The 13,784-nt window shown below is 42.5% G+C and overlaps 1 protein-coding gene across 3 annotated transcripts in view; it reads left to right on the top strand.

Annotated features, from left to right (window-relative positions):
* Positions 1–13,784, top strand: part of CTTNBP2 (cortactin binding protein 2) — a 162,035-nt gene that overhangs the window by 93,129 nt on the left and 55,122 nt on the right. For all 3 annotated transcript variants that reach the window (XM_059171671.1, XM_059171670.1, XM_059171672.1), the window contains 2 exons: positions 37–187; positions 3,873–4,127. In XM_059171671.1, coding sequence (XP_059027654.1) covers positions 37–187; positions 3,873–4,127 — 406 coding nt within the window. The remainder of the gene's footprint in view (positions 1–36; positions 188–3,872; positions 4,128–13,784) is intronic.

The following is a 13,784-nucleotide window of genomic DNA, read 5'->3' as shown; positions in this document are numbered from 1 at the left end:
CGGTTTTAGTCTGATTAATTGTAATCTTGTGTTTAGGTGTGTAGAATTATTAATTGCATACAATGCCAACATTAATCATGCTGCTGATGAAGGACAGACACCTCTATACCTGGCCTGTAAAAATGGAAATAAAGAGTGTATCAAACACTTATTAGAAGCCGGAACAGACCGCAGTGTAAAAACCAGAGTAAGTACCAGTTTTGGGGGGTTGGGGGTTTGTCCTATAATTTACCCTGTCTGCCAACTCTGTAGCTAGAACAAAATATATTAAAATAGAGGTTGCTTTGTTTTTCTTTGCTTTTAATCTATCAGATACGGACAGTGTCTGACCTCTGACTTCTGTTGGAGTGTCTGCTATGAAAAGCCTTGTCCATTAGCCTAACTAGTCCTTTATCCTCTGAATCTCAAATTATTCATCTGTAAAAGAGAAAAATGAGTACCTGCATCCTGGCGGTTTTCCGAATCAGGGGAGATAATAGAAGTGTAAGTTTTTAATCATTCGACAAGTATTACCTGAGCACCAGCTGTCCTCGGGACAGGAGAGGCAGCAGCAAATCAAGCAGTTCTGTCCTCATGGATCTTACCTCCTCATGGGACGGGAGGCGTGACCATAGGCAAGTAAGTAAACAGATAGTGGCTGGATGTTTTAAAGATCGGAGTGCCTGGGTGGGGGAGTTCCTTCAGTTGGTGGGGAAAGTCTTCATTGAAAATGTGACATTTGGGCCAAGACCTAATAGAAGCCAGGGTGTGGGCCATGAAGAGATGTGGGGAGCAGTGTGCCAGGCCGGAGGTGGAGAGCTCTGGTACCCTCAGGGCACCTCAGGCAGGCCAGTGTGGCCAGAGGCAGCCATAGAAGGTCTCGTGGGCCATGGCGAGCACTTGGAATAAGGCCTTTGGATGGATGGTTTTGAAGAGAGCAAGGACATGAACTGACTCATTTTTATAAGAGCCACTTTGGCTGCAGACTTGAGAATAAAATGTAGGTGAGACAGAGCAGCTACAAGGGAGACCCATAGGAATCTGTTGTTTTAATCCAGGGAAGAAGTAATAGTGGTTTGGATCAAGGTTGAGGGGTAGAAATGGTGGTAAATTGTCCGATTCTGGATATATTTTCAAAATGTCTATTTTATAGAAGAGCTGCAGGAGGATCCCCTGTTGCGGTGGTGGCAATAACTGTGATCTAAAATTACTGCGTAATGGCTGAGAGATTAGGCTCTGAAATCAAACCTGTGAGGCTCAAACCATCCCTTCACAAAGCTGTGTGAGCTTAGGCAAATTATGTTACTTTGCTGTGCCTTGGTTGACCCCTCTACAAAATGAGTCTAATAATGGTAGCTGTGGTTAGGGTTATTAAAGTGAAATGAGGTAATCTATATAACATAGTTGGTATGGTGCCTGGGAACTGTAAGCAGTGAACAGATGGTCAGATGTTTGTGACAAGGTAGTGCCCCATTGCCGGAGGAGAGTTATCTGTGCTCGCTCTTCTCCCTATGACTGATGTTTGTTGTTGTAAGATTGTGTAGCACCTCATAGAGTTCAGCGTCATTGTCTAATTTGCCCCAGAACTGGAAGCACTATATACAGAAATCCACTGTGGACCCCAAATCGCTGTTGACTGCGTCCCACACAGCGCTGATGTCCCCTGTACAAGGTGCACAGAAAAAGTCAGTGATTTTGAAAGTGAAGACAATTAGAGTCCGATGCATGGAAGAGTCCTTGGATAACACTTCTGGTTCAGCCACGCACAAATGCATTTGAATTAAAACTTCTCAGTTAGCCTTCCCAAATTTGTCTCCATCAACCTGTTGTGAAACACTTGAAGACCAGGAGATCAACCCTGTGCACACTGACATGCATTTCTCAGAGGGTTCCCTCTCTGGGCTGGGGGAGTTAAGGAACGTCCATCACCTTTATTATTCTGGGAAGCTGCAAAAACAAAAAATAAGGTAATTCCTGAGCTCAGTGAAGTGTGGATCATGATGGAAGCTCATGCTTCCATCATAGGAAACATCCTTAAAATTTCCCAGGCTAAAAAGGCACATTTTCTATTTTATAGGTCACCCTTAGATACTGGATTGCTGTTGTATTTATGGTTTTGTTTTGTTTTTGTTTTTGTTTTAATGACAAGTATACTCCTTAGTCCCCATTGACTATTTAACCTCTGGTAATCATCAATTTGTTAATTAAGACTCTGTTTCTTGATTTCTGTCTCTTTAACTTTTTTCCTTCTGTGTTTTTTTTTTTTCATAAATTACACATATGGGTGAAATTGTAAGGTTCTTGTCTTTCTCTGACTGACTGACTTCACTAAGCATTATATTCTCAAGTTGCATCCATTTTGTTGCAAATGGCAACATTATTCTTTTTATGGCTGAATAATATTCCATTATATAATAGATTATATATCTCACATCTTCTTTATTCATCAATCGGTGGATGCTTGGGCTTCTTCCATATCTTGATAATTATAAACAATGCTGCTATAGACATAGAGGTGCATGCATCACTATGAATTAGTGCTCTTGTATTCTTTGGGAAAATATCCAGTAGTGTGATTGCTGGGTCATTGGTTAGTTCTATTTTTAACTTTTTGAGAAAACTTCATGCTGTTTTCCATAGCACCTACATCAGATGGTGGATTTTCTTAAATAATTTACTAAAAGAGAACCAACAATTAATGTTATAACCAGGGATATAAGCCAAGTATAGAACCAGACAAAAACCCACTTCATCAAGAGACAGCTTTAGCAAATGATCAGAGACCTCCTCTAAATGTACACTGTTACCGCTTACTGTCTTTCCTTGTCTTCTACCCTGTTATTTGTTTTTAAAAATGTGCTTTCGTTCACTTAAAGATACTTAATATAGCAATATGAAATACCCTGTGAAAAAAAATTGGCCAAAAAGGAAAATAAAGTAAAAAATACAAATCAACAAAATAATTCTGTTCTTTATGAAAGTCTTAAAACTGTAATGAAGACTGGTACCTGAATGGAAGGAAGACCCTTGAGAGATGGAAAGGTTTTCCCTGGAAAAGTGCTTGTCAAACTTCTGAATGTCTGAATGCCCCAGAGGTCTGGTGAGGTCCCAGATTGCTGGGCCTCCCCTCCAGAGTTTTTCATTCAATTGGTCTGGGTGGGGGCTGAACAACTCTCATTTCTAGCAAGTTCCCAGGTGCTGCTGCTGCTGCTGGTCTGAACCACTTGAACCACTGCCCTAGAAGAGAGGTCTGAATTTACTCTGTCAGCAAGCTAAGTGGATAATGAAGACCTCACAGTAACATTCTAGAGAATGGGCCCAATAATTTTAGTTGGAACATTTTCTAAGCTTGCATTTCTGTTTCCAACCACAATTAGAGAGCTCTCAACAGAGGTCCGTAGACATTTCACAAAGTGAAATTGGCCTTGCTTTTCCTATATGTCCACCTTTTCCATATTACCTAGATTTTTTCCTTCAAGAATCACTGGCATAAAATTTTAAGATCACCAGTTAGGACTCTGCCTCATATGTAAAACTGGCTTGTAGCCGCATTCATTTAGTACATTACTAATAGTACTGTACTTGGATATAAATATTGAAAAATCTTCATGCTAAAGCTCATTCTTTTTTGTACTATTAAGCTCCAAATGGCTAACCGTTAAGTGGAAATTCTTACAGAAGAGCGAACATGAGTCATAGCAATGGGAATTACAGTAATTGACAGAGGTCTGAGAACTTGACTTAGCTCATCAGTGATATTCAGGATTGGAATGCCTGCTTTCCCCTGCTCACTGGTTCATGCCCAAGAACATTGAGAGGTGAACTTTAAATAAGACTGTTCTCAACACTAATGTTGTAATCAACCCTTTTCTTCCTGGCCATTTTATCTTTAGGATGGCTGGACACCAGTTCACGCAGCTGTGGATGCTGGTAATGTGGACAGCCTCAAGCTTCTTATGTACCATAGAGCACCAGCTCGGAGAAACTCTTTGCATGAAGAGGAACCCGAGTCAGGTGTCTTTGACTTGGATCAAGGAGAAGAGAGTCCTGAAGGCACATCCAAGCCTGTTATTCCTGCAGACCTCATTAACCACGCTGACAGAGAAGGCTGGACGGCTGCCCATATTGCTGCTTCAAAAGGCTTTAAGGTGTGTCTGTTAGCAGCTGGCGTCATTACCTGGTTGTAATTTGATGAGTGACACAGTTGTCTGATATTGACTCAGTGTATTTCAGTGGAATGATTGGAGATTGAGTGATACCATTGCAGGAGACAGTCAACTACCCATATGAACTGACCTTTTTCCTGACCAGTAGTACTTACAGTCACCTGTATAGGAGACTTCTTTTTTTATTTATGAGGAAAGAGAGTAAGAGAACGTGCACAAGCAGGGGAAGAGGCAAAAGGAGAGGGAGAAGCAGACTTCCCACCTGTCCTGTGGGGCTTAATCCCAGGTCCCTGAAATCATGACCCCAGCTGACATCCTGTGTTTAAGTGATTGAGCCACCCAGTCACCCTGAGACTTCTATAAAAATCATACTTGGAGTTTGTTAGCAAATGTGGGAGTAATTTCATACATTTTTTTTTCTTAATCTTATGTAAAATTAGGAGAAGGAGTTTGGTGTTGATTTAGAAAACTGGAATGTTTGATTCATGGACCAAGGCCATGGTACCGGTTAGAGGGAGGGCCAGGATGGAAATACTTGCTCTCAACTCTGAACTACCTCACTTACACTCTTGCTGGGCTGTTTTACTGGTAGATAAGTGGTCTCAAGATTTCACTCATCAGTTAGAGTAGAAAATGATTCTGATTATTAAGGAAATAGTAGGCCATTCCCTCGTGCTTTTTTCTGTTTTGATCAGTTTAGCCATAATGTACTTCAGCAATAAAAAACTTTCAGGAAGCTCCTGAGTGCAAGCACTGTGTAAGCTGACATCTGCCCGGATTGTTCACACGAGCAACTAACTGCTAGTTCAGTGGCAAGAGAACAGGGTACAAGACAAGTGTAGACAAGAGAACACAACAAATTAAAATAAGGGCAATGGACATGCGGTTGGAACAGTATGAAAATGCAAATTTTATTTTATTTTTTGAAAAAAGAGAATGTATCTTTTTCAGGGAGCAGAGTCACGGGGATCTTAGGCTCAGAAATGGCCCTTTCAGGAGGCAATGGATGTGATTTTGGCCTTGCAGAGTAGGTTACATTCGCCACTTCTCGTTGGGATTGGCAAGTAGGTGAGATTGGGCCCCAGGAGGAGCAGAGCCCGGAAGGAGGGAGGTGGGCAGCAGCACCGGCTAAGCTGATGAGAGGTAGTGAGAAGTAAGACAGAACTGGGGGTTTCATAGTACTGCGTGGGCGTCAGTGACATTTTAAGGAATTGGGACTTTATTTACTGGTCAGAGTAAAGCCACTGAAATGTTTTGTACAAAGGAGCAAAACAATCAGTTCTATAGGTTGAATGATTAATTTAGCAATAACATATAGAAGATTGAGAGTTATGAAAAAATGGGTGGCAGGAAGATAGAGTAGGTGAAAGATGGAGAGAGTGGCGGAAATAATGAGACGAGGAGTGTCCCTCGGGTTGCAGACAGATTGGATGCAGAAGACGGAGCTGACAAGAAGGGGTGCTGTGACGTTCCCAGGAAGAGAAGAGAAGAGGCGTCATTGTGATCAAGAAGACGGAACGTGGGTTTAGACATGCTGGATTTAAGTGCTGAGGTGTTCATCCAGATGGAGATATCTGGGAATAGCTAGAAATTGCATTTGGAGCTCTTGGTTGGGTAACTTCCTATTATTATGACCTAGAACAGAAGCTGTTCATTTTGGACATTTTTTTTTTTTTTTAATGAGCAAAAAGGCATGATTTAGTTACATGTGGAGGTTTTGCTTTTTAGTAGTTTGCTCCCATTTTGCCCTTTAACAAAAAAGTACAAAAATTTTGTGAGCTTGATATACGTGTCTTGCTTTGAATGGGATGCAATATGTATGACCTAAAAGTTTTTAGGAGACAGAGGTGAGAGCTGTGAAAAGCTTACACTGGAAAACGTACGGTTAATCTAAGACTGTGAATCTCATTTGGTGGTAGAAGGGTACATTGAAAGAGTTCTTTTCAACCTGTCTCTGAGTATAAGGCAAGATGTTACTGATAGGAGTGGGTTGTGTACACTCAACCTGGAGGCCAAAAAATTAAAAAAATAAAAATAAATTTAAAAAATAAACAAAAGAAGCATCACTGATCTAGACTGTTCAGCTGCTGAGCGTCTCATGCTCTGCAGAAGAGAAAGCGCTGCCAAGGTGGGTTACCCTGCAGTGTAGGGCACTTGTGTTGCTGCTTAGCAATTATGATTATGAACTTAATTATGAACTCCTTCTTGGTCCTGGTGCCTTTTTTTTTTTCTTAAACTTTTTTTTTTTTTTTAATTTATTTATTTGTCAGAGAGAGAGAGTGCGAGTGAGAACACAGGCAAACAGAATGGCAGGTAGAGGCAGAGGCAGAGGGAGAAGCAGGCTCCCTGCTGAGCAAGGAGCTCGATCGCAGGACTTGATCCCAGGATTCTGGGATCATGACCTGAGCTGAAGGCAGCTGCTTAACCAACTGAGCCACCCAGGGGTCCCTTTCTTAAAGATGTTATTTATTTATTTGACAGATAGAGATCACAAGTAGGCCGAGAGGCAGGCAGAGAGAGAGGAGGAAGCGGGCGTCCTGCTAAGCAGAGAGCCTGATGCGGAACTTGATTCCAGGACCCTGGGATCGTGACCTGAGCCGAAGGCAGAGGCTTAACCCACTGAGCCACCCAGGTGCCCCCCTGGTGCCTTTTTGTAATCAAGGGGATGGTATCTTCATGGATCCTCAGGCCCTGGGCCCACATAGATGCTCTGTCATTGTTGAGTAAAGGGAAATACAACCACTTTCTCTCATAGAAAATGACTCTCCCTGTATCTTGTTCAAGAGGCATAAGATAAATTTTGGACAAGAAAAAAGAGAGATTTTTAAAAGTGATCATGACTGACAGCTTTGGCACTGCTGATTAAAATCATAGATTAAAATAATAGATTTTTTTTTTTTAAGGCCCAGAATGAATACTTTATCTTCCAGGCTAGCCTCTTCATTTAATGATTAGGACATTTAAACCCTGGAGGGAATAATAGAGAGAAGTTGGGAATGAAGCCCAGATTGCCTGATTTCATTATCTTCACCCTGTACCATGCTGCCTTCCTTCCTAGTCAAGGGTACTGGAAAGTTCTTCTGCGTCATTTGCCTAATACAGGGTTCATATCCTGGCTGACAGTTCTCCAGAGAGCTAATCCATTTACAACTAAGTTCCTCAGACTAATTTTCTAGGGGAAAAAAAATTTTTATAATCCTGAGTTAATCGTTTTCTGGGTGAAAAATTCTACCCTGACCACAAGCCGAGCTTAAAAAAAAAAAATAATGAGTGTTTCTTCTCTGCCCAGCAGCATCTCTTTGTCCGACCTACATAAGACTGCGATACATCATTACTTGTTTCCACGTGTTTTTCAATAAAAAATTGTGATCTCAGAGCTCGAAGGTATATAGCTTATTGAGACCAACCTTCTCATGAAGATGAAAAATGAATAATCAAGTCTCAGAGAAAAGTGTAGCAAATTCCCCAAGATCAGTGCATGGAAGATCAGATTCCCAAATCTGCTTCTCCCACTTGAGTCTTGGTCTTTCTCCCAGGACACAACCCAGTACGCAAGTCACCAGTTAGTGTTTGGGAAAAGGAGTGCCTCTCTCTAAAGCCGGCCTGTGACTTATCATCGAGGGCAAACCTTTGTTTTCATCACAGTGTGAATAGGAAGAAGAGTTTCTTAGTGAAACCCCGTTGAATCATGAGTCCCCTGACATGCCAGGTGAGTGCAGTAGAAGCATTAGGGAGATTTTCTGAATTTGATATCTCTGTTGTTGCAGCTCTCGTACAAAGAGAGTCTTTATTTCGGAGGGCTGTGGGTGTTTTTGGCTGCAGGACTAGACTATAATTCCAGTTTATGTGCTATGACCAAAGCTGGTGGCTTCCTCTCACTCAGGCTCTTACGCAGTCTCTCTGGGTTAACGTGTTGATTATTTCATGCAGACTCCCTCCTCTGCTTTCAGACCCTGCCTTATCCTCACTTCGCCTCCTATTTCAGGGACCAGGCTTTCTCTTTGTTTTTCTGGCTTTTCTTTTTTGTTTAATCATAGCAACTCCCACGCCCCATTTGCAACTGGCTGTCCTGTTTTTTAAGAGTTTATCCAATCTTTCAGCTTGAACTGTGGCTTCTGCAGTAATGCATCCCAAACCTCAATCTCCACACCTGCCTTTTTTACCCATCTTCCAGACGTTTCTTTCCAGCATCCTGGCAGTCATCTCTGGGCAGGCTTACTGCCCCCTGATCGGGAGGTGGCCCTCTTATAACCATCTTGAGGCCGTTCTTGCATTGTGTTAGGACTGTGGTCTCCCTGATACATAATTATCTTGTAGCCAGGGAGTGGCAGTCTCGTCCTCTGGCACAGTGGCCTCCACCCCGACTAGGTGGTCTGATGAGGGTATGTGTCTCAAGTATAGGCCCACAGGGGGACCCAAGATTTAGATTTCCTCTCCCTGGATCGTAACTGCAGAGAATAAGATAATGGGAGTCGCTCAACTTCTTGTCATGTGGAATTGGCTGGGCGAGAAGAAGGATAAGATACCTGTGAGGTTGGACCAACTCTTTGCAAAGAGGTTGATCATGATACGGAGAAATCTGTTCTTGGGAATCTGTTTTGTGTTTTAGATTCTCCATGATTATTTCTTTTTTTCCCCCCTTAACTTTTATGAAGTTGTTTTTGAAAAGGCCAGACTAACTCAGCATTAATAAACAAAGGGAAAGCTATTATTCCAGAATATTCAATGCAGAGCATTGCATCCTCGCTTAATTTGAGCAGCAGGGATTAACAGACAGAATCCTAAAGGATTCTGATCTCATCTTAGCCAACCAGAGTCCTGTGGCACTCCTCACCCAAGACATGGACTCTCCTTGTTTTCCGCTAACACCTTTCATGGATCTGGGTTTTGATCTTTTTCCTCCTTGCACTCTGTACTTTTTCCCTTGCCTGATCTTACTGATCCCCAGTGTACAACCTATAGAGATTCCAAAATGTTATCTGTAGCTTTACTTAGCCATTTCCTGACTCTATCCAAGAACGTACTATTCAGGAGGGCCACAGTTCATAGGGCATCTCCTTGAAAACTAGAGCAGCAAAATTCCTTTACCCATAGAGCCATTCTTTATGCCTGTCACCCCAGTGTAATTAACAGTTTCCCCCTTTGTACTCTTAAAAGTGGACCAGTTGGGGAATTACATGGTAACCCTATTGACGATCATATTCACTTTGGCTTCCATCAGAGAGCTCTACCTGGCTGCGTCCTCGGGCCCCTGTGTTTGTGCCCGTTGGCCAGTCTGCTGCATCTCTTGTTCCTTCTGAATCCAATACCATCACCGGGCATTTGTGTTTACTTGCTCCATCTTCCTGACTTAACGCATTCAAATGATTGGTGTAACTCTAGATTTTATTCCTTCGCATACAGAGTTTGGCTATGTTGCCTCCTCCATATCCCGTGGGCACTGCCCCTGGGGAGCCCTCCTCGTCTGCTGTCTGGATTCCTGCAGGTTCTGCCAGGCTCTTCATCTGCGGTCTCTCCGCCCCCTCAGCCCGCCATGAGAGGGGCCTTGCAGACCGGGGAACTTGGTCATGTAATTTCCCTGCTTAGCATCTTTCTAGGGGTCTGTCATGTCTAGGATAAGTGCCAGGCCTATATGGTGACAGACAAGTCCCTTCCTGCTCTGGGCTCAGTTTACCTCCATAGGCCCACTTCCTGTCTCCTCCCCTAACGCTTTCTGTGCTCTAAGCAGGCACTGCTGGCTGCTGCGCCAACACCCTGTGCTCGCTCCCCCCTCCCTGTCTTTGTGTCTGCTGTTCCCATTACCTCAAATGGCCTCTTCTCCTCTCCTGACCCTTCCTTGCCTGGAAAACAGCTTAAGTCTTGGCTTCCAGAAGTGAGGTGTTCCCAGGGCACCTCTCCACACTTCACTTAGAGTGCTTCTACTTTAATTGTTTGCATGCCTGTCTCTCTCTCCATCTCCTCCAAAAAAGATCACTTTTCCACTTTTGTATGTGCCGTGTCCAGCAGAGTCTCTGGCCTGCGAGTGCTGTTTGCTGAACTGATGAGCGAGTGGACTGTTACTGCTCTTCTTCCTAACTGAGCTCCTTCGTTTCATCTTCCTTCAGGACACCTTCCAAACGTACCAGTTGCTTTTCAGAATCAAACTTATCATGGCACTTTGCTTCCTGAATATATCCTCATGCCTGCAGAAAACTTATCTCCATGCCGACCTTAGAACTTCACAGCCAACTCCAGCTGTCTTTGTCTTTGGCCATTCCCCCCTAAATCTACCCTGTTGCTTATGCCATTATTTCTCATCTTAACAGCCTCCATCTCCCTGCGCTGCAAGTCCGTGGGCACACCCACACCCCTGGGGTGTTCACCCTGTGCATTTGTGGACTGCTTTCATTCTCTCTCCCTCTGCCCAGTTTTAGACTCTCAGCTCGCTGACCTGCTCTTGATCTTATATCTAGCTCCTTGGACTTGGGGTTTCTACTTAGTCTCCCTGGCCCTTCTACCTTGCTTTTCAGCTCTCCTTAAAGGACCATGGCAGAGGTGTGTCTCTGACCTTCAACATCTCTTCCCTGCTTCCTCTGTAGTAATGGATTCTGCAGAGTTCTGGGCCCATGACCACCCAATATAAAGATCACATTCTCTAGACTCCTTGGCAGCTAATAAAGTCACCTACCTAAGTTCTGGTGAGTGGAATGTGAGTGGAAATGAAAGCTTAAGCTTAAAACCTCTGCTTTTCAAGTCTCTGTTGCAGCAAATGTATCTGGAGCACGGTGAATAGGACTTTGGTTTAAACCCACTCGTCCAGATCTCTTGCTTTGTGTCACTTGGGTTGGACACCCTGGCTGGACACCCATGTTGAACATACATTTCCAGAAGCAGGGACTGGCATCACGGCGTTTACCCTCTTCACATATCCTACCCATAAAGGAGAGAACTTAGGTTCCTTTCTCCACCTTTCCTTCCTCTTCCACCTAGTGCAACTTTGGCCATCACTTGAGTGCATTTTGCCCGTGTCTCTACTACACTTCACATTCCTCCCTGAGAAGCAGGACTATGGTCTTGCTCATCGTCACACCCTCAGTTCTAGCAGGACCTGGCAGAGTGCTTAATATCTCTTAAAGTTGTGGGGGTTCATGAGCGCTGAACACTTGTAAAGTGTTAGAACTGTGCCTGGCACTTAGTGGGCACTCAGATAGCTGTTGCCATGCTTGTTGGTGTCAGTTGGGTGGAGGTTTTCACCTTCTTCCTCTTCCCCTTGGAGCCTGGCATGGTGTGGAATTCACACTTGTAGCATGGATACACGTCACCCTGCTAGCCTCCTGGGACCGACATTGCTTGCTTCCTTATAGAGAAAGTCTTTGCTTATATTATTGCCCACTGACCTACCTGAGAATAATAAAAATTGTATACTTTGAAGGTCAGAGGTGAAAGAATCTTGCAGATTTGGGTTGGATCTTTTATCATTTCTGTTTCTAATTTGAAGTAATATCACCTAGAATTATATTGAGATCATTGACATTGGTCGATGTGCTATAATTCCTCACCAACTAATTGAATATTTGGGCTATTTTCTAATTGGTGATTATGTTGATTATGATAATAACAGCTAATAAATATTGAGAGTTTAGTACATGCTGAGAATGAACTTTTAATGCATCTTTTTTTTTTTTTCTTCAAGATTTTATTTATTTATTTGACAGAGAGATCACAAGTAGGCAGGGAAGCAGGCTTCCTGCTGAGCAGAGTACCTGATGCAGGGCTGATCCCAGGACCCCAAGATCATGACTTGAGCCGAAGGCAGAGGCTTTAACCCACTTAGCCACCCAGGTGCCCCTTTTAATGCATCTTTTAAGTCACATAACAACTCTGAAAGTACAGATACTTAAACAAAGATAAGGAAACTGAAACAAAAATGTTAAATGATTTAGCAAATGTCATAGATAAAATCATTTACATTGGCAGAATTAGGATCCAGGTCTGTTTTGGCTTTTCTGCTTTTGCTGCAAGTATTAACTTGCATAATAAAAGTATTATTTTTATCTCTTCTTTGGGAATTCACTGAGTTTAGTGTTCAATTGCATTCTGGTTAGTTCCCCATTAGTGTTCATTTCTAAATCAGCGTTTCTGAAGTTCTTATGTACTATCTAATGCATTTATTGGTATTATACCAATTAGTCAAAACAGTTGGATAAGAACTGTTATTTATATATTTGACTTTGTTTTCAGTTTATTTCTTGGCTTAGAGAGTTTCTGAATTTGAACCCCAGACCTATCTACAAAAGCAAACAGACTTTGATTATAGTTGTTAGAGGAGATCCCTCCAATCTGAGCAAGGGCAGTGAGAAACCAGTGTTCCAGCCAGTTCCCTTTTCAGGCAAACCTCTGGTTCAGCTCCTCCATTTGGGGGCTCTGAAGACCTCGTCTCTCATCCCCGCAGCATCTGAAAAGATTCCCTACATCCGCTTGGCCCTCACACCAGCACTGGCTTCCTGTTCAGATTTCATTTAATTGGGTGGTTTTTGCTTACTTACTTTCTTTTTGACCCTTAGGGGTTTCCTGTACTTCTTTATGAACGCACATATTAAAGTCTGTTTTGGAGGGCAATATGAAGCAACTGGAACTCATGTACTCCTGGTGGGAGTGGAAATTGGTATAGCCACTTCTAGAAAGCTCTTTGCAGTATATACTGACCTAGAACAACATATGCTTAGCTGCAACCCAGCAGGTCAGCTCTGAACACAACATCCAACAGAAATGTGTACATGTGTACATGTGTCCATCAAAGGATGTGTACTGGCACATTCATAGTAAATCCCGATGTCCATTAACAAGAGAATAGATAAGTAAGTGATGATGTATTTACAAAACCACACATGGAAGACCACACAGTACTTTTTAAAAAAAAAAAAAAAAAGAAGAAATTATGATTAGCTTCAACATGGGGATGAATTTTATGGACATTATGTTGAATGAAAAGAGGCCAAATATGAAAGTGAAATTTCAGTATGATTCACTTATATAAAGTTGATAAACGGGTAAACCAGCAACTGTTACTAGGAATCATCACAGTAGTTATCTGTGGGGGAAAGAGAAGAGCTGGGTGATTGAGAAGCCGTGTGTGTGTGTGTGTGTGTGTGTGTGTGTGTGTTTAAGGGAGAGATGGAAAGGATGTTGCTTGTTTAATTGTTAGTTCCTTTTTATGGTTTCTGGTCTATTCAGTTCTGTGCTTATTCTGGTGGGAAATCAGTAAACAAGTCATCAAGTATTCAAAGTTGGTATAGCAGAGGTCCTTGGCCAATATCGTGATGCTCTATCCTATCATGCAATTACTTACTTGAAAACGTTTGCACATATATTGTCTTACTTCTACTTGGTTATGAAAAGTCTTGGAGAATTTAGAGGTTCCATATCATAGGTTCCTGACACTTTTTGGTGGGGATTTACTGAAGCAACATAGAAGACAGAGCTGAGAAAGAGAGGACACATCTCTTCAGTATTTATTGGGAAATTTTTTCTAAAAACTCAGCATGGTGTTTATATTTTTCAAATAAAAATAGGACAGCGTAAGATCACAAATATAAATGTGCTTGTGGCGGGGACTCAGAATTGTTAAAATTGGAACCCTGCACTTACGTGACCAGGAAA

The sequence above is a fragment of the Mustela lutreola genome, chromosome 4 (assembly GCF_030435805.1).
Source record: "Mustela lutreola isolate mMusLut2 chromosome 4, mMusLut2.pri, whole genome shotgun sequence".
Classification (NCBI taxonomy): domain Eukaryota; kingdom Metazoa; phylum Chordata; class Mammalia; order Carnivora; family Mustelidae; genus Mustela; species Mustela lutreola.
This window is presented reverse-complemented; position numbering and strand designations above follow the sequence as displayed.